This window comes from Glycine soja, chromosome 17, assembly GCF_004193775.1.
Source record: "Glycine soja cultivar W05 chromosome 17, ASM419377v2, whole genome shotgun sequence".
Taxonomy (NCBI): domain Eukaryota; kingdom Viridiplantae; phylum Streptophyta; class Magnoliopsida; order Fabales; family Fabaceae; genus Glycine; species Glycine soja.
The window spans coordinates 39,685,749-39,705,492 of NC_041018.1; the positions used below are offsets into that span (position 1 = coordinate 39,685,749).

The 19,744-nt window shown below is 28.9% G+C and overlaps 1 protein-coding gene across 1 annotated transcript; it reads left to right on the forward strand.

Annotated features, from left to right (window-relative positions):
- The first annotated feature begins 18,490 nt into the window (after positions 1-18,490).
- LOC114391756 (protein ROOT INITIATION DEFECTIVE 3-like) lies at positions 18,491-19,744 on the forward strand. The gene has a single exon (XM_028352710.1). The coding sequence runs from the start codon at positions 18,491-18,493 to the stop codon at positions 19,742-19,744; it is 1,254 nt and encodes a 417-aa protein (XP_028208511.1).

The following is a 19,744-nucleotide window of genomic DNA, read 5'->3' on the forward strand; positions in this document are numbered from 1 at the left end:
TTTTAGTCTGTATATTATCTTCTTAAACTGACAAATACAATAGGAAGAAGAAGAAACAAAAAATAAATAAAAATAGAAATACTAGTGCAATACCAAATTGCCTCGAGGATATGGTCCTTTGACTCCTTTCAGGTTTGGGAACTAGGAAGGAACCCACCGAGAAAGTCAGAAGCATTTTCCTATTAGTGAGTGGATCTATAAAGGAACCCTCAATAATTTAATTATTATTCTTTTAGTAGTAGTTTAAATATTTATAATTATAAATTATTTTAAGTGTAATTTTTAAAATAATTATTATAATGATTATAAACTTAAGATTCATATTAATTTAAAATTGAATGATAATATACAAGTCGGAACCAAACAAATCGACGTAAGAATTATAAGAAGAAGAAAAAAATAATTAAGAATGAGATTTTAAATAATAAAAAATTGTAATATCTAAAAATTTCGTTTTATTTAATTTTTAAAATTGTACTAAAATTAATTATAAAAATCATGTTAAAAACAAGTTACTACAAGAACAAACATCTAGAAATATGTAATAAAAAGAAAAGGAGAAAGGTAAGGGATGAACTGGCTTAGAAAACGACAAATTGAAGTAGCACAATCTGGGGATCTACTAATATCCTGTCACCAAATTCCAGCCTGTCATAACCCTAAAGTCACACACTCCTAACGGCCTTCTTCCCCACATTACCCTCACTTTGCAGTTCTTGCTTTATTAACCTTTAATTTTTTGTGGATTTGTCAAATTTATCTAGGGACATGTAAACCTTATATTACGGGTTTTTTTTTTAATTATAAAATATTATACTAAATGTTTTTAAAATAAATATTAAATAAATTTTCATTTGTCATGTATTGCTCCCTTTCATCTCATTTATTATAAATAACAAAAATCACTTGTTTTTGTCAAAAAAATAAAAAAAATAAATTTCGTCTTATTTAATTAAATTATCTTTAAAATGTTATATTTCTTTACTTCTTATTCATAAGATTCAAGTTTAGATTTGTGTTATTTTCTTTTATAAAATTCAATTTATAATATTTTTTACATTAATTATTTTTAGATTAAAATTATTTTTAATTTAAAAAAAAAAGAAAAAATATATTGACAAATAAATAGATGAGAAAACAATATTAATTATAAACACAGTTTTAAAAAAAGTTATAAATTTAAGATAAATTTATTGTTATCGATTAAGTTAAATAATTCTATTAAACTTTATGAATTAAGTAATTGAATGTTATATATAAAAACGAAGAGGAAGAAAGTATCAAATTTTAGTGAATGATACTTTAGAGAGAGAAAAAAAAATGCTTGATATCAATAGTGCGTCTATTGTCAAGTTAAAGTGGGCATGTTGCGGGACTCGCTTTATCTATATTATGAAAGTATTTGAGTGATTCAAGACCAAAGACTAATTCTTTTTTTTAAAAAAAAAAAAAAAAAACCAAAGACTAACTACATACGCGGTTTGTCGATATCAACACTAAACCGATTGAGCTTCCCAACACACATTTGCCTCACTTAACTTAGTTTACAATTATGTTTGGTTGTCTTTAAAAGTAATTTTTTCATATATGTTTGACACTAAATTGAGTTTCAATTGGAAGCAATATATGGATTGTTTATTAAAGTTCATTTTCTATCAGCAATATTTATTCAAGAGCAACATCAAGTAAAAATACAATAGATAAGAATTATTCAAATAAGTTTTATTTAATTAGCATACTTAAAAAATATCTAAACATAAATCGCATTAATAAACTCTTTTTATTTATCAAACTTAAATTTATAATATACTTTTAATTTAAACTTATAGTTGTAAATTTTAATCCAAATATACACTAAACCAAATCATTTGCCACAGAAGTGAAGAGAGCTAGAGAAGCTAATGCTCATGAGTCATGAGTGAAATAATTATCATTGTACTTAATGCTAGTTAAAAGATTTTGTACATTGACCATTGGGGTTTGATAAAAATAGCGTAATCGATGGTCTAGAATCTGGATCCAGTGCAATAAATATTATATTAATGAATTTAAAGTATGAAACCATGAATAACTAAGGCTAATTATCAGCATGTTAGTGGTGCAAGCGTTATAGGTAATTTGGTTTGGTCATAAAATTTAATTGTATGGGATTGCTGTTGTAAGTTTGAAACTTAAAGTTATTAAAATTAAACTTTATTATATTAAAATATAAGTTATTTAACATTTATTTTAGGCAATTTAAAATAGTTAATAGTATATATTTAACTTCTTTATATGATCATATGTTTAATTACAGAATATAAAAAAAAATCTTTATATCATATACTATATAATAGAACCTTTCTTTAAATGTATATAGCATTACCATTAATGACACCGTTGAGAAATAATGAAAGAAAAATAGAATAAGAGTATGGAATAAGAAAACAAAATTACAAAAAAAATATTAAAAGCGAAACAATTAAAGAATTAATAAATAATTTTTAAGAAAATCATGGTGAACTATATTAATGATACTAAAAATTATAATTTTAATATTTTTTCTTATTTTTCAGTCATAATTTTGAAGTAGTCATATAAGATAGTTAATATTCTTTTATCATATACCAGAGACACGATTAAAAAACAACAACAGCTGTACATGCATAAGCAACAAGTCTGATTCTTCGTGATAGGGACTGTCCATGATAATACATTATACATGCATATTGCATAAGCAACAAAGCCAACAAGTCTCGTCGCCGAAAAATAATATTGAATGCAAAGTGATGTGCATTGAAATTTGGCCGTGCGATATGAGTGGTATTATGAGATTGTATACAAAAAGAATTAGAAAATTTGTGTAATAAGATATATGACTTTAACTTTAATTACTCCTAAAAGGTGGATCCAATGAAAAATTAATTAATTAGTTGGATGTGAAATGAAAGATCCATATATATCTTAATTATAAGAAAAAATGAATAAGGGGTTTCTATTTGCTTTCTCTCATTTTTTTTTTTGTCTGAATTTGCTTTCTCTCATATCGCTAATGCACTCTCCTTTATAATTTCTTTTGCCAAAACGCCCTGGAACCCCTTTATAATTATGTTTCTCCTTCAATAGATGATTTTGCTCTCCTTTCCATCGTCATCATCGCCAGCTCCTAGAAATACCTCCAATTTGAAAAAACAAACCACTGCAACATGATCAAAATGGTGAAGTAGATTAGAAAAATCAGTGCAAAAATTCTATAAATAATAAGAGGGTGTGACAGTGACGGAGGAACTGAAATTAAAGAGGAAAAAAAAAAAGAAAACAACTTGAGTGAAACTGATTATTTGATATCGAAAGGGAGACAAAAAACTGAGTGAACCATCCTTAACCCATAACCCTCATCCTATCCATTAACAAACCAATATTCACACCACAAAATCAATCAAACCAAAAGCAATACCACAATCTTCATTGAATAAAAGTATTTCATCGGCGGCCGAATTGAGGAGAATGATGAAAGAAAGAAAAATGTTTTTTTGGACACCTCATATGTTAATACACTATACACCTAGAGTAGTAGAGAAAAGAATATTGGCGGGCCAATTTCATGTGTCAAGAATGGCAATAAAAGAGAGATAGACACATAGGGTGTCAATACAATGACTTGAAAGTCTGAATGTCGAATCCACGTGAATTTTATTTGTATTTAGATTGATTCAAATTCACCTAATTTATAAGAGATAAGAAACTTAAAATAAAAGATAAAAAGAGGTAGGAGATAAGATAAATATTTAAAAGAAAAGATAAGAGATTTAAAGATTAAAAATAAAAGATAAAATAGATAAAAGAGTTAAAGATAAGAAAAGTAAAAGATAAGGTAATGATAAAAAGATAATTTAGAATGCAAATATGTTAGAGTCTAGCATGCCAAAACCACTTGTGATACAATGTTAAATGATTTTCTCTATCTATTGTTATCCCAGTTTCGACACACACATGTGCTATGATACTCTATTTTTGGTTTCCCGCACAAAAACCTAATTTATCCATTCTTTTCTTCCAAATTTCTTTACAAAGATAAAAATAATAAATCGTATAAAAATTAGATATGCATGAAATAGGCTAAACAAATATCAATCTATTTCTAGTAATGATTTCTTTTAAATACCTTTTCCCATTTTATTAGAAAACAACCATTTTTTAATCCATTATTCCCTAAATATCATATGGATGGTCAGACCATAATAAACAATTAAGCATAGAAAAAGTAATAGAAATAAATTGCATTAAATAGATATAATAAAAAAGAGTTATATTACAAGAGTTGCCCTGTGAGACTCCCAACAATGGGATTTTAACCTATCATTGTCATAAGAGGTTTTACACTTTAGGGGCTGAGGTGGATAGAAGAAGAGAGATAGATAAAGGAAGAGAAATGGATAATGGACATAAAAAGAGGGTTTTCCCTATTAGAGATACTCAGGCTTAGGATGTATTCATTAGAGATACTTTGAGTCTCCGGGGGGTGGTGTGTAGGGATTGGTATCTCATTGTGTAATTCTCCTTTGCTTCCTACTCTTTTTATAAGCCTTAAAGTAGCTTAATTTACACGCGACCTCGCACTTAGCACGGGCTTTTGCGCTAAGCGCGACTTTGGACTTCTTTGTGGATTTTCTTCGCGCTAAGCGTGAGCTGACCGCTAAGCGAGAAAACGCGCTGAGCCTATCTTGGGCGCTAAGCAAACTATCCCAATCTTCAACTTTTTCTTCAAGTTTTTGCATTAATTTTTCTTCAAAGCACTTGAAATCTTCTTCTTTTAAATTATGCTAATAAAAACTACAAAGATATCAATTTCTTTATTATTTCATTAAAAACAACAGTAAAGTAAATAAACTACAATCATTCTTAGCCAAAATTGACTCAAATTTCACAATTATCACTAAAATATTGAGATGTCTAACAATCGCTGCTATGAAATAAATAGGAAAAGGAGACTGTAAAATTACAAATACATTAGCCATGAAGATTAATTTCAGGGGTATTTGGGAGAAAAGAATTACTGACGAGAATGTGTTAGTAATAATGGGAGGTGTAAATAGCAATTCCCAAATGAATAAAGATACACTACTTAATGACAAAATATTATTTTATATATTCTGCTTATCAATTATATATTGTGTTATAAAGTGAAAATAAATTTTGTGAGATCTTTAATTTTAATATTAAAAACTTCAATTAATATGTAATAGAATTATATAATTAAAATGTGCAAATCATAAATGGTATATTTGTCTTGATAACTTTAACTAACATTCTTTTGGTGATTAATTACTTTAATTAACATAACTTTATACTTTATTAATTAAAATAAGAAAATTATTTACATTTTAACGGTAAAAATTATGAAAGTATTCCTACATGATATATGCTTACATAATAAAACTTTCTTTGTTTTCACACAAACACACTCTACATAGTACTCTCGCATGTATCTGTGGGTAATATTGGTTGGTGTGTCATGTGTGTGTGGGTTGATTCACTTCAATATTGATTTATTCCCTTGAGTTAGGATATTCCTGTGACTGAAGGAAAAATTGTTTTTTTAAAAGGCAAAACGAAACAAATCTTATTAATGAATCCAAAAAAAAAAAAAAATCTTGTTAGCCTTGCAAGGCACAAGATACAAGATATGACCCAAACAAAATTATAAGCATAGTCCGAAGTTAAAATATGTAGTATTCCATTTATAATATCCCCTTCTCTATTTTTTATTTAATTAATTTCAACTATAAACTTAAAGTTGATTGAATGAAGGAAAAAATATTTCTCAATATTACTTATTTAAATTATCTTTGTTCCAGCTTTTTTATTTCTTGAAAATTATTTTAAGGTTCAAATTCAAAATATGAACTTTAATAAAAAGGAAATATATTTGATCATTTTGGTTTAAAAATTTATTTTAAACCAAAAGAAATAACTTATTTTTAAAACTTACTCGTATTAGCTTTCATAAGAAAAAAAAAGGCTAGAGTATATAGTTTAATGAATATTCATCATTAAAAAAAGTCTGTAGATAGTTTCACTAATAACATAATCATAAAAATTATATTAATATATACTGACTTTTTTTATATAAAATTAGTTATAGAAAGTTAATTTTATAAAAAAATTGTACTTTTTATTAAAAAAAATAAGTTTCATTGGTTTAATTTCTCGATTTAAAGAGAAAAGGGTTAAAAAAATGTTGGGACAAAAACTATCTTAAATATATATTTTTTATAATGTTTTTTATTTCTTTCTTTATTAGTTTTTCGTCAAAAAAAATATGAGGGAATACCCTGTCCCTAAATTTTGAAGAAATGTTCCACTTGTACGTGGCAAAAGGAAAATTACGAGGAGGTGTAATTGCAATAATCTGCGTGAGCACGAATTATGACATTGACTATGAGTCTTGCATGTTTTGTGGGGGCAAAAATGATAGGAAAAAAAAAACTCAACTTGTATGTAACCTTTAAAATGTTATCATCCACAAAAGAGAAAAAAAAATAATAATCTTAAAGTGTTGTATAATTTTAAATAAAAAAAAAAAAATCTGTAGTATATCTTTTTTCAACGCGAAACAGCTGTCTGCAACTTCCACTCACGGTCTCACACCTTTTCGTGCTTAATTTCACACGTGCCACAAACCGATTCATTTTTTAAAAACAAAAATAAATAAATAAAATAATACGTCATACATAGAACTTGGATTTGGATGTGCGTGCGTACGTCCTTTGCCCGTACTATTTTTGTGCCAATTAACTAATCCTATTCCTATCGTCCCGTTTATCGGACTTCAAACACATCGTGCTTATCACGTGATTCTGACATATCTACTTGTATAGTACAGTATAAATTATCATTATAATTTTTAATTTGAAAAGTAAGGATCTTCTTTTCTCAATTAACAGTATACTTTCTTAACATATTCTTTTGTTATAATTATAATTTATAAGAAATTGCAAATAATGATTGAGATTCGGTAAATAAAAAATACTGTAACATAAATCTAAATTTGTATTAGAGAAGTATATTTTTTTTATGATTTTTAATAAATCATTTAAAAAATTATGTTAAAAAAATGTATTAGCAAATATAAGTATGCTAAATAAATCTAAATTTGTAAGTACTTGTCCGACTCCAACCTATTTTAGTAGATAATAAAAAATTTAGACTTTGTTTGATTGATTTGAAAAAAAATTGAGGTGTGAAAATGAAAAGAAATGAAAAATAAAAAAAAATATTTGTTTGTTAGAGGAGAAAGTAAGATAAAATATTTTTAAAAAAAATGTATACCCCAGCGACAAAATATGGATCCCAAAATGAGATGAAAAACCATTAATTGCACAGTAAAAAGCAACGAAGGAGCGTGGTTTTTACCTTCTCGCGAGTACTTGATTCTACTCCTCTAGCATCACGCGAGATAAAACTTGCAGGAGCATCATTATTATTTAGCAACAATTTGAGGGCTGCTTGCTGTATCTTATTAAGTTTTGGCATAAACTATTTGTTTTACAATCTGATATGTTTTGAGTGGCTGTGGAAGTAGTTGACACATCTTGTTTTCTATAATTAATCAAAGGGGGACCATTGTATTTCATAGGATTCTGTGTGGTAATTTCACTGACTATCCATTTCTTGGCACTTGAGCATCTCTCAAGTTTAGCCTTATCTTTATTCCTTGAGTTTTTCTTTGTTTTAAGAGGCATTACCATTGGCACCCCTTAACTTGCCCATCTGTAAATTGAGAAATAGAACTGGCCATTACTAGCACTTTGTGAAACTTCACCAATAGCCCACTATTAAAGAAAATGTCTTGTGGATGTGTAAGGCCTAATCGATTATTTGCCTTTCAATTTTAAAAATAATCTCAACCAAACAATTTTACTTTTTACTATCCTGTTCTCATTTCACCCATTTTCATTGCTGACCCTTTCATTCATTTTCTTTTCTTTCTACCATAAACAATGTTAGCCTGGTCAATTTTGGGCTTGGGAATGTTCCTCTTGCCCCTCTCATGAACTCATCTAACTATAGATTGAATATTGAAATAACACACACACAATAATTAAATAATAAGGTTAAAATTATAATGATAACGAGTGTTTGATGGTTGTCTCCACTTTTAAAGTTGATCAATCAAGCGATTTTCGATAACTTGAGCCACTCGGACATACGACACTTCCAGCAGTTTGACGAGATCTCTTTCTTCGCAATGTTGTGCACCTCAAAGTCTTTTGGGTATACCACTAAAGTAGTGTGGTCATGTGGGTCAATCAGTAGGGAGTTTATCTTATGTTTTCACAAACTAAGTTTGAGGGATAAGTTTGGAAAAGGGGAAAGGATTCAAAGGTAGAAGTCAATTAAAATTTTAAAATTAAATAGTTGACAAATGACTCCTTTTAAGTGAACTGTAGAATTATTCAGCTTTTAGAGTTCAGAGAGGAGGAAACATTTCTCAAAAAGGAATGACTAGCTAATAACTTTTCAAAAATGATAAGATTTAATGAGTAATATCATTTTTCTTAAAAGAAACCACACACACACACATATATATATATAAATTGGACACAATGTATGATTAAAATTATATACATAAGTAATGATTTGTTGATTAAACCCTTTAAACATATAACAGTGATTACTCATTAACTAGTATTCTATTTTTTCGAAGAATTAATTTCATGACTTATGTATGTGAGAAAATCTTGATTATTTAAAGAGCCATAATGATATTAAGGGCAAGACATCACAAAATGATTTTTCTATCATTAAGTTAGTGCAAACTTAAGGATGAATAATGGATAGATAAAATTATACATACATTTAGGTGTGTTTATTTATTTGGGTAAACTTGATGAGTTTGGAAGAAAAAAGAATGAAAATGATTTTGAAAAGTTAAAGTTTTGAATCAAATTAATTAATATGATTTATATAAAGTCCAATTTAAATAAAATTAATAAAATCCAATCATTTTTTTATTTGGGTATTGGCTGTGTTATTAGAACCCAATAACTCGTTATCCGAACTTGCAATTGTAAAATAAACTTCCTTAATTTAATAAATGCACCTCCTCTATGTATTTTTCTCTCTCTCTCTCTCAAATATATACCCCCTTTTGTGGAAATTATGAAGAGTTTTTTTTTTTTTTAGATTTATAAATTTTTTGAGATTATTCCTGTATTTAGAGTGTGTAATGACTATGAAAAAATGTAACATTCATGTGGATCTTATATGATTTGTGAAGCTAAGGGAATAATTATTCTCACTACCTAAATTAACATTGACATTATCAATCATAACAATTTGATCATTTTATCCTTCTTCCTTTTTTCCACATCCCTAACTTTTTTCCCTTCCTCTCTCATTTACCCCTTCCTCTTCCATAACATACTCAACCCTTTTTTCTTCCTCTCTCATTTCTCCAATTATTATCTTCTCTCTCATTTCCCTCATACCACCAATGTGTTAATTTTTTTACACAACGAAATTATATTTTTGTTATATTTTTAACAAAGTGAAAACATGATTTTGTATTTTTTTTATAAATTTTCTAAACACAACTTTCATCGTGTAATTTTTTAGAGAAATTTTTTGGAAAGGACTCATCTAATCTGAACACATGATTATTAGGGAGTTGCAATTGACCCCAATGCCTTTTGCTATTCACTCCTATCCCTCAAAATTCCAAAATTATCCATCCCTGAAATGCACTACGAAATTGTGTTTTTGCTGCATAACAGGAGGTGTAAAAGCTATACACAACAAAATTATAATTTCATTGTGCAGTGAAAAGATGATCCCATAATGCGTCTTGGACTATAAAGAAAAACACAATAAAATTTGTATTTTTGTTATATTTATTTTTGTTTTTTTGGATTTTTTATTAATTATAAATATAAGTTATCTTTTTTAAAGTAATCAAATTAATTGTATAACATCCTGACGACAAGGACATCAACTACTAAAATAAAATGTATGTAGAAAAGTAGTATTAAAATAGAATGACATCTCTTTCAAAAAAAATAAAAACCAAATAGAATGGTATTTTTTTAAAATCAAAGGAAGTCACATGATTTCATTAGTTATCGAAGCATGAATAGAAGTTGGAGTATTGATAAAAAAATGAGGACTAACATAACATTTAGACTCCCTTAATAGTTAATGGACCACTCAATTAGCTTGTTTACCAATAAAACTCACTAGAGAGTTATGAAAAGAGAAAAAACACACCTTTGCCTGAAGAATAATAGCATCAAACTCAGATTGAATTGAGGTAACTTTGCTAAAACTATCAGTGACAACTTTGCAGTCAAGTTCAAAGGAGATGTTGTTGTGTAGCGTATTTATATTCTTAGGCCATTGGAAAGCAGTAAGCATAGCCATGGATTCAGCTTCATAAGGAGGAAGTAATCCTTATCAATTTAATATTTACAAATATTCATCAAATTATAGCATTAAATATGGAAGAAAAATAATCAAAGGCATTGAAAGATAAAACGAAAGATAAAACAGCTGCAATTAACACAGTGTCGGAATCGGACTACGGGCATATATTTGCCAACAAAAGGGCCCGATTATGGATGGGTCGTTGGTAGGCCTAGCCCAAATCAAATACTGATTGCATCAACTGTGAATATCAACAGATAAATCCAAGATGAAAACGGTGAATTAGTAAGCGTTGATTTTAGCATATTTTTCATATATTTAAATTGTACATTTTAATATTATAATAAACCGTACATCACTCTCACATATTACATCTAATCTCATGAAAATTCACTTCGAGTGTCAGACGTTAGACACGAACACACAGTAGTAACGCAAGATCTAATAAACTAATACAATGTAGCTATTTCTATTTGTCTTGCATACACAGTAGCAAAAATTTTATTTTATGAAAGCCCAAGACAGATATATTTAACATTAAAGTAACACCTCAATTAGATAGACGTTAGATTCACTCATCACTCACTCCGGAGACATCAATTTATTTTCCGATGCCCACATTATGATCCATCATGGTTGCCAAGTTCCATGCATCCCCAGATGAAGCACGCGGGAAACCTAATTAGCAGTGATCTTTATCCCACACTAATCAGTTGCTCGATCAAGCATGGAGTGCCAAAGAAGATTTTTTGTTTGTTTTTTTATAGCAATTTTATAAGTTGATAAATTAGTGTAACATTGTGAAGAAATAGATGAACTCAATTATGGCGGTGAGGTTTGTCTTGTCATGTTTTTCTTTGTGCGTTTTGGTAGTAGCTGCAACCGTGGAGGATTAGGGGCAGTTTCTAAGGACATATTTGTTCTGGCAGGACAGAGCAACATGGCTGGACCAGGTGGCGTTTTCGGGGGGAAATGGGAAGGTAATGCCCCAGCGGAGTGCAGGCCCAGCCCATGGGTTTTGAGGCGGAGCGCGGGCCTGGAGTGGGAGGAGGCACGTGAGCCTCTGCATGAGGACAACGATGTGGCCAAGACATGTGGCGTTGGGCCCGGCATGGCGTTCGCGAACGAGGTTGTCAAAGCCCGTGGTGGATGCGTCTAAAGCCAGATAAACTTCAGCTTAGCACCAAGTCTCAGATTCACTTGGGCATTCAGTTAGCACGTGCCTATCTCGATTCCACCACCCACAATCATCACCAATTTAACTCTATCATTAATCACACGCAAGTTTTAGCTTGTTAAGAATGCATTTTTCTATATTTGTTGCCAATAGGCAAAGAAAGCGTGGCTCCTCTTGAAAGCTACACTATGAGAGAAGGCTTTGGTTTTCTCATCTATATACACTAGCCTTTTTTTTTTTATTAAGCATGGCTCATTAAGCTAATTCGGAACATATAAAAGAATAGAGTTAATTTCTTTCTAGTTTCATCTTTCGGATATCTTTGGAATTATTATAATTGTTGGAAATTTCATTTAGTGAAAAATTCTACTTCATTTACAAGTTACAACCCCTTATAATATGATACAAAAAAAAAACCCACTAGAGTTCATTTAATAGTAAAAAATTTGTACAAACTTAATATTCAAATCACATTACTATCACTATTGAGCGTGCAGATTAATAGACTTGAGATTATTTTAGTTTAATTAGTATTTTTAAGTTCGAGTCATGAATAAATAATTGTATTAAATATTTAGAAAATAAATTTTGTCACTCATACCTAATGTTTTTTTTTTAAAAAAACTCTTAACTACCATTATTATATATATATATTCCACATCAAACCAAGTTACCCGTGACTCTTAACACAGCATTGAGGAGTTCTTGGATTTACTTATTTAAAAGATATAATTATTTTTTAAAATATTTGAAAACTTTAAAAATACATTTCCCCAAGCCGTGAACATATTTCTTTTTTTTTCTATCAACTCTATATGACGAGATGCTTTTCATTTCTTTGTTGATTGTTGTAAAAGGGAAATGACGATGGGGCATAAGAGCCCACTTTGGGCTGGACCGTACAGTGACTTGCTATTTAGGGCGGTATTAATGTAATTTGGACACTAGCAAAATTTGTTCGCATAATCATAACTCAGCACTGCTTGGACCATATAAAATCTCTGCTTCACATAATTACGATAAACAGGGTTCTCTGGAGCCCAGTCAGCAACTCTCATACCATATAAACACTAAAACTAGGATAAAATTTTGTATTTTGTGGTCGTGTTTAAAATTTTATATTACATTTTCAGTCATGTTATACCATATTAAATTTATAATTGAAAATAAATAAATTACTTTAAATTTTTTGTGCAAAGCTACCAAGCATTTGGACTAACATGTAATTATTTCATCTTAAATAACGGTCTCAATTCTCAAATTAGACTAATGAGCATGCAATTATGTGTTAAATAAATAAAGGAAGAATTTTATCACTTATATTCATTTTATCCTGTTTGAAGAAACTGCATGCATTGGATACTAGTGGTTTCCATATATAAAAAAATTCAGAACAAATGTGATAACATTAAATAAAAACTTCATTACCATCCAATTTGTATACAACCAGGACGATAGTGAAATCATAATCACACCCGCCCCAAAACATTAATGAACAACAAGGTACTGAGCTTAACTTTTTATCATAAAAGTAGAAAAAAAAAACTTGGTATGTGCTTCTATGGTGAGGTATATTCGTGACTCTGATAAATTTTTTATTTGTGTTTCCTGTGAACCTGAATGAATGTCTAAACGAGAGAAAGAGTACAGAGAAGACAGATAATCCTCCAATAATAATATCAAGGCCGGTGATTTTGACAGGAAACAAAAGTGAGTAACTCCAACAAAGAAAATGAAGCATTTGGTGGAGAAGATGCTTCGACAAACATTTTTCAATCTGTGAAATGATACATCTCAGCCACCAATTAGAGGGATAAGGGAACTACTACCACCACTAAATCAAAATGAGTCAAATTTCATCTTTTTGGTGAGAGAGAATGAATTTGTAAACAATTTCGTATGTACAATTTTGTTTCCCCTGCAGGGGTGAAATTTACTAGTGACCCACATTATTTATTTATTTTGGACACAATCCTCTTTTAATTTTCATTTTAGTAGCTTCTTATAAGATAATAAATAGTCGGAGATATAAGATTAATCTAGCTTCTTATAAGATGTCATGATTTTAAATCTCTTCGCTAACAATTAATATTTATCGATAAAAAAAATTTAGCAAATAGTTAAAACTTTTTCACCTAAAAAATTAAGGAAATGGAATATTCTCTTTATTCTAAGATTAAATAAACAATAAGTAACAGTAATGTTTCATATTATCTATCAAATAAAGTTTCAAGCTTAAATCATGTTTTTTTATTAATATTATTTTCATCAACATATTTCAATTAGTTTTTAATTTTTTTATTAGTAAAAATTGTTTGATCGTTGGACAAACAAATATTTCAATTAGCTTAAATCATTTTCAAAAACGTTATTCAAATAGGGATTTTGAAAATGTTAACTTCTAGATTTTTATTTTTTTAATTTTTTTCATTTTTATCCTTAATATATTTATTAAATTATCTGATTATCTTTTTTTAAAATAAATCATATTTTTATTACTTTATACTTTTTAACTATTTTAATAGCTAGTTTTATCACACATTTATAATTTAATAAGCTAAATTTTTAACTTTAAATTATCAATTTTCAATTAGTTTTTTCAGTTAATTTTATCTAACACACCCTTAAGCTTAAATCATGTGTTTTTAAGAACAAGCTTAAATCATGTTATTACCTTGAAAAAAAGCTTAAATTATGTTTATTTGAATGAAAGTTGGTAATGGGCTGGATACGGTCCAGTGATAATTAAAAGGGCATGTACACCAACTTCGGTCCCCAAATTTTTTAATTGAATCGTACAGCATGAAAAAGTGCTTCTTTGTGAAGAGAAAACAAAATCAAATTAAAAATTCAAGCATATGCTTAAATAGCGTTTTAAATATCTGCTGATGGGACTAAAAATTTACTTGTAGGCCAAATACGACACTAAACTTTCCGTCGCTCAATCACTTTCTACACGCCGTCAATGTTTTTTAAATTACACTCGAATTATATTTTTTAATTGCATAAGGAGGAGGCGTGCTTTTTTTTTTCCTCGCTCATTATAGTAGTAACTATATATAAGTTTCCAATGTTTTGGTATATAATTTTTACTTTACCAGCTTAATTCAAAACATTCAAGTAAAGTGTATTACTTAACATGTCTTCTTAGATCACAATAAGGTCTTATATGCTAGTTAAATCATTCATACTCCCCCTTCTACCGATTCGAGGGTTGTTAAACCTATCAAGAAGTTAAATCTTTCTCCCAAATATCTCACAATTGTAGGCAGATTGTTATTTGGAATAATTACTAGTTATAGGGTGATGTGGATTAGATATGATAATGTTGATTGACTCGGATGGAAATCCAACCCAAAGAATATACAAATTTTAATTCATAATCACAAAGTGTGTAAAGACTAAGATATGGAGATTGAATGGGGATTCAACTTGGAGGATGCACCCTAAAAAAAACTGATATTAGACAATACACATTTTCAATTTCAGTATAAAAATATAATTACTTCATGGTTCAATCAAAGTAACATTTACAAACTTTAAGTAAATTTAGAAAAACAAAATCTTGCATAAAAATGAAAAAACAAACTCACAAGAAATAAAATTAAAAAAACACCAACTAAAAAAATTTATTTATATTTAAGACATTTATCTCTAAAAATTAAATAAACTTATTAGCCGTAAAAATGATCCTAACTTGGCTCATTTACAATCCTTGGTGATATGCAAATAACTCTAAAAACAAGCATATGAAATAGATAAAATTAAGTATTATTATTTAAATGTTTGTGATACTTTATTTATTAAGATTAAAATTTCACTTGAGTAATCTACGTTGATCAACAGAGATGAAATATTAAAATAATAGATTAGTTGTAATTTTGGGTTTACAAGTATTGTAAATGTGTAATATTTGTTGTTTTAACTCCAATTGAGTTTCACAAGTATTACAAATGTGTGATTTTAGTCTATTAATTTTTCATTGTCCCAATTGAGTATCCTAATTATGTGATTTTTAATCCATTTGTGGGTCAAAATTATTGATGTGATATTGACCGATGATATGGTACATGAGGTAATACTTGCATGATAATTTAATATGATGTCACGCTGACATGATGGTTATTTTTAAACCCACATTGTCATCAACTTATCAAAAATGATTCAACATGTCTTGCCTTGTATTTCATATATGAGTTGAAAGTGATAATTTGTCTTATTTTTTGTGCCCACCAAAATTAAAATATTAAGAAAAAAATAAAAAACAAATATATTTTAATTAATTTTATCTTTTATAAATATTAAATAATAAATACTTACTAAAATATTGAATATATTATCTTAAATTTTGAATAATAATTTATTCTGAAAAAAATGAACTAATTAAAAATTAATAATACATGTATAAGATATCAAAATAAATATTAAATTATTTATTAAAAATAAAGAATGAGTTGACTGATTGATTCATCCTCCTTTCTCTCAACCCATCTTTTAGTGGGCTAAAACAAGACAAATTGAAGTGGGTTGGTTGGTTGAAAATCCCAATCTAATTTACCAAAAAAATGGGTTGGTTCGACCAGTTCAATCCGTTTTGTCACCCCCTATTTATAATTAATTGAACTATTTTAGTTATTAAAGTTCATAATTATGTGATTTAGTCCTTCAAGTTCCAATTTAATGTGCTGACAATTATTTCTTAAAGTATACTTATAAGTATTAAATATAATAAATATTTATAACCGAATATATTTAATAAGATATATTCATACATTAAATTAATAAATATTAAATATATTTTAAATTTATTTATATTATTTAATTTAATTTAAAATTAAATAAAATTGTTTTTATTAATATATGTAATAATGATTATATTTAATATTAAATATATGCATTCATATGTACGTATATATTAAATATAATAAATATTTCTCATATTTAGTATTTATTAAAAATATTAAATACAGTAAATACTTATTATATTTAATAAATGTAATAAATATTTTTTGAATTTGTTCAGTAGTAAATATAACAAATATTTATTATTAAATATATAGACTAGTTATGTTCTAATTAATATATTTAATCATAAGAGATATTTGTCAATAATATCACAACATCAACACATCAAAAGTTAGAATTTGAAAGAACTAAAATCATATAAAATTAGAATTTGAAAGGATTAAAATCATATAATTTTGAAATTTTGAAAATCTAAAATCTGACAATTATGAAATCAGGTACATAATTATAAATCATGAGAGACCAACATTGATGCAAAATAAGAGATCACATAAACAAGTCAAATTAGTCATTATCTCAGCATGATGTCATCATTTAAATCCTATGTCAAGTGATATGTCATCAACCAATGTCATGCCAATAAATGTTAATTGATGGGGATTAAAATCATGTAATTGTGATATTTAAAAAACTTAATTAGCATAATTAAAATATGAGAGATTAGAATTACACATCTATGATATTTATGGAAACCTAATTAGCACAATCTTTACACTAAAATCAAATATTTACAATACTTATGGAGTCAAAATTCCAATTAAGCTTAAAGAATAACATCATAAATATTTTATGTATTTTGCCTAAAGTTTTTCCTTTCAGATTTTTACATTAATTAGTTGCGTGCTTGCAAATTTTTGGAAATACATGCAAATTGTAATTATCTCATTCACCAAAAAGAAAACATGTAAATTGTAATTAATAAATAATGGTTTTCCTAACTATTATTGTAGTAGGTTAATTGATTAAATCGGTGCAAAATTAGAAACAAATTATCAATACAGTTATTTTGAAATATTTCAGCGAAGTGAAGTTATTTTGTTTTGTCACGCCAAAAAATCACTAATTCATTTGACACATTTTTAAAGTGGCAAATAGACTAGAGATACCCTCCTTTAAAAAAATACTAGAGATACCCACATGACATGCCACGTGGAACACAGTTCATTTTATTATATAAAAAAATAGGTCTACAAAATGGATGCCGCTAGTGCACATGGCGATCGATTTCTTCAAAATTAAAAGTGAATAATATAATATATGATAAATATAATTTGCACATTAAATAATATATATATATAATAATAATAATAATAAAATACATAACTATGATCTACATTTATTTATATATATAATACTAATTATATAAATGTTATTAATTTCAGCTAAAAAAATGTGAGTATTTGAACACAGTTCATTGATGTGATCACCAAATAGGAAAAATTTCTTTCCCTTTGAAACATCTCTTTAAACACAAGTTTGCCAAAAATTTATCTTTCTCGTGGCATCTCATAAACAAAAAACAAGCCAAATATCATACATAAATAAAGGAGTAGTTAGAATGGTCGTTAGTCTAATTGTCTCCACTATTAGATTTTCCATAAACCTTCAATATAACCTTAATACTCACATTTTGAAGGCTAACTATGTTTATTTTCATTTTAGTTGTTTATTTATTTATTTTATAATTAACATATTATACAATTATTTTTTATTTAAATTTATTTGTTTTTTTTTTAATTTATATATATCTCTATAATAAAATTTATAAATTAAATATATGCTAGTTCATGTGAACAAACTAATAATTGACCCCACACACACACGGCAGTTGATGAAACATTCTATGAACACCTGATTCTTGCTTAGCAACAAAACTTGTGTGCGTAGAATTTGGAACCATAGCCCCCGAGAAGATGGTAAAAGAACATATATAACTGCCACATCATTATCTTTCACTAAATCCAATTGGTGAAGCCACATTGGATCAATTGCAACTGTCTGGTTCTCATTGCCTATAATAACCATACAACCAAAAATAATTATAGGTTGTTTTCCATAATTATATACTCACGCCGCTCTTGTTTCCTCATTCCCAAAGAAACAATGTCATCTTCCTCCTATGAACTCATCCTCACAAATTCTCCTGATGGCCCTATCACGGTCTACGAGACCACCACTGGCACCGTCGTGGCCCGATTCTCCGGCAGTCGATCCCCATGTCGCGGCCTAACCGTGGTGGGTCGAAGACTATTCGCGGCCTCGCACGTGTCCTCCGAAACGGGTGCAGGCTCGATCAACATTTACAACTGGTTTAATTCTACTGCGTTCCACAACTTCCCTGTGCCTGAACCCGTTGCACCTCTCATTGCTACCCATGATGGAACATTTCTCTTTGGGGGTGGCATCTCAGGGAGTCTTTTTTCTATCTCAACTCATTCTGGGGATGTGATCAGATCAATTGCTGCACACTCAAGATCAGTTTCTAGTCTTCATCTGAGTGATGATGGGTCACTTGTTATTTCAGGGAGTGATGATGGCACAATTGTTGTTGTCCCTACCTTTAAGATTGTTATTATTAGGGCTTCCTTGGATGAGGACATGGAAGACTTGATCTTGCACAAATGGAAGGCACATTCTGATTCCGTGACTGCTTTCAAGTCTGTGATGGGTACTTTGCTTTCTTGCTCACTAGATTGCACATGCAAGTTTTGGAATCTGGGAGATAATGGGGTTCTCTTAAGGATTGTGGCATTCCCATGTGCCATTTTTGGGATTGCCTTGGATTCAAAAGGGTTAGGATTCTATGTTGCTGGTGCAGATGGTTTGGTTTATAAGGGGGCAATGAAGGCTGGGAGTAGAAAATTATTAAGTAGAGTTTGTGAATTGAGCACTTGGTCTAAGAGCCATGGTAGGTCAATTGTGTCATTGGCTTTGGTGAATGAAGGGAGGAATTTGGTGTCTGCTGCAGAAGATGGGAGTGTGTGGATGTGGGATGTTGACAAAGGAGAAGTCGTTATGGATATGGGGAATGAGGTGGTAATGGTAAACATTAGTGATATGGTTGTGGCCAGGGGAAATGGTGAGTTTGGAGTCAGAAAAGGAAATAATGTTGCAATTGAGGAAGGTAATGGGTCATTCACTTCTTATGGGTTGTGTGATGAAGAGATGATCAAGACTCTTGAGCAAATCACAAAGCTTGGGGAGGTTAGGGGTGAGGTGGAACAACACAAGAAGAAGGTCATTGGCATGTTGGAATCTACAATTGAAATGTATGAGAGGTTTTTGAAGCTTATCCTTAAGGAAGCTACCAAAGCCATTGAAGAGGGGGGAGTGGAAGATGATAAAGATGAAGAATAA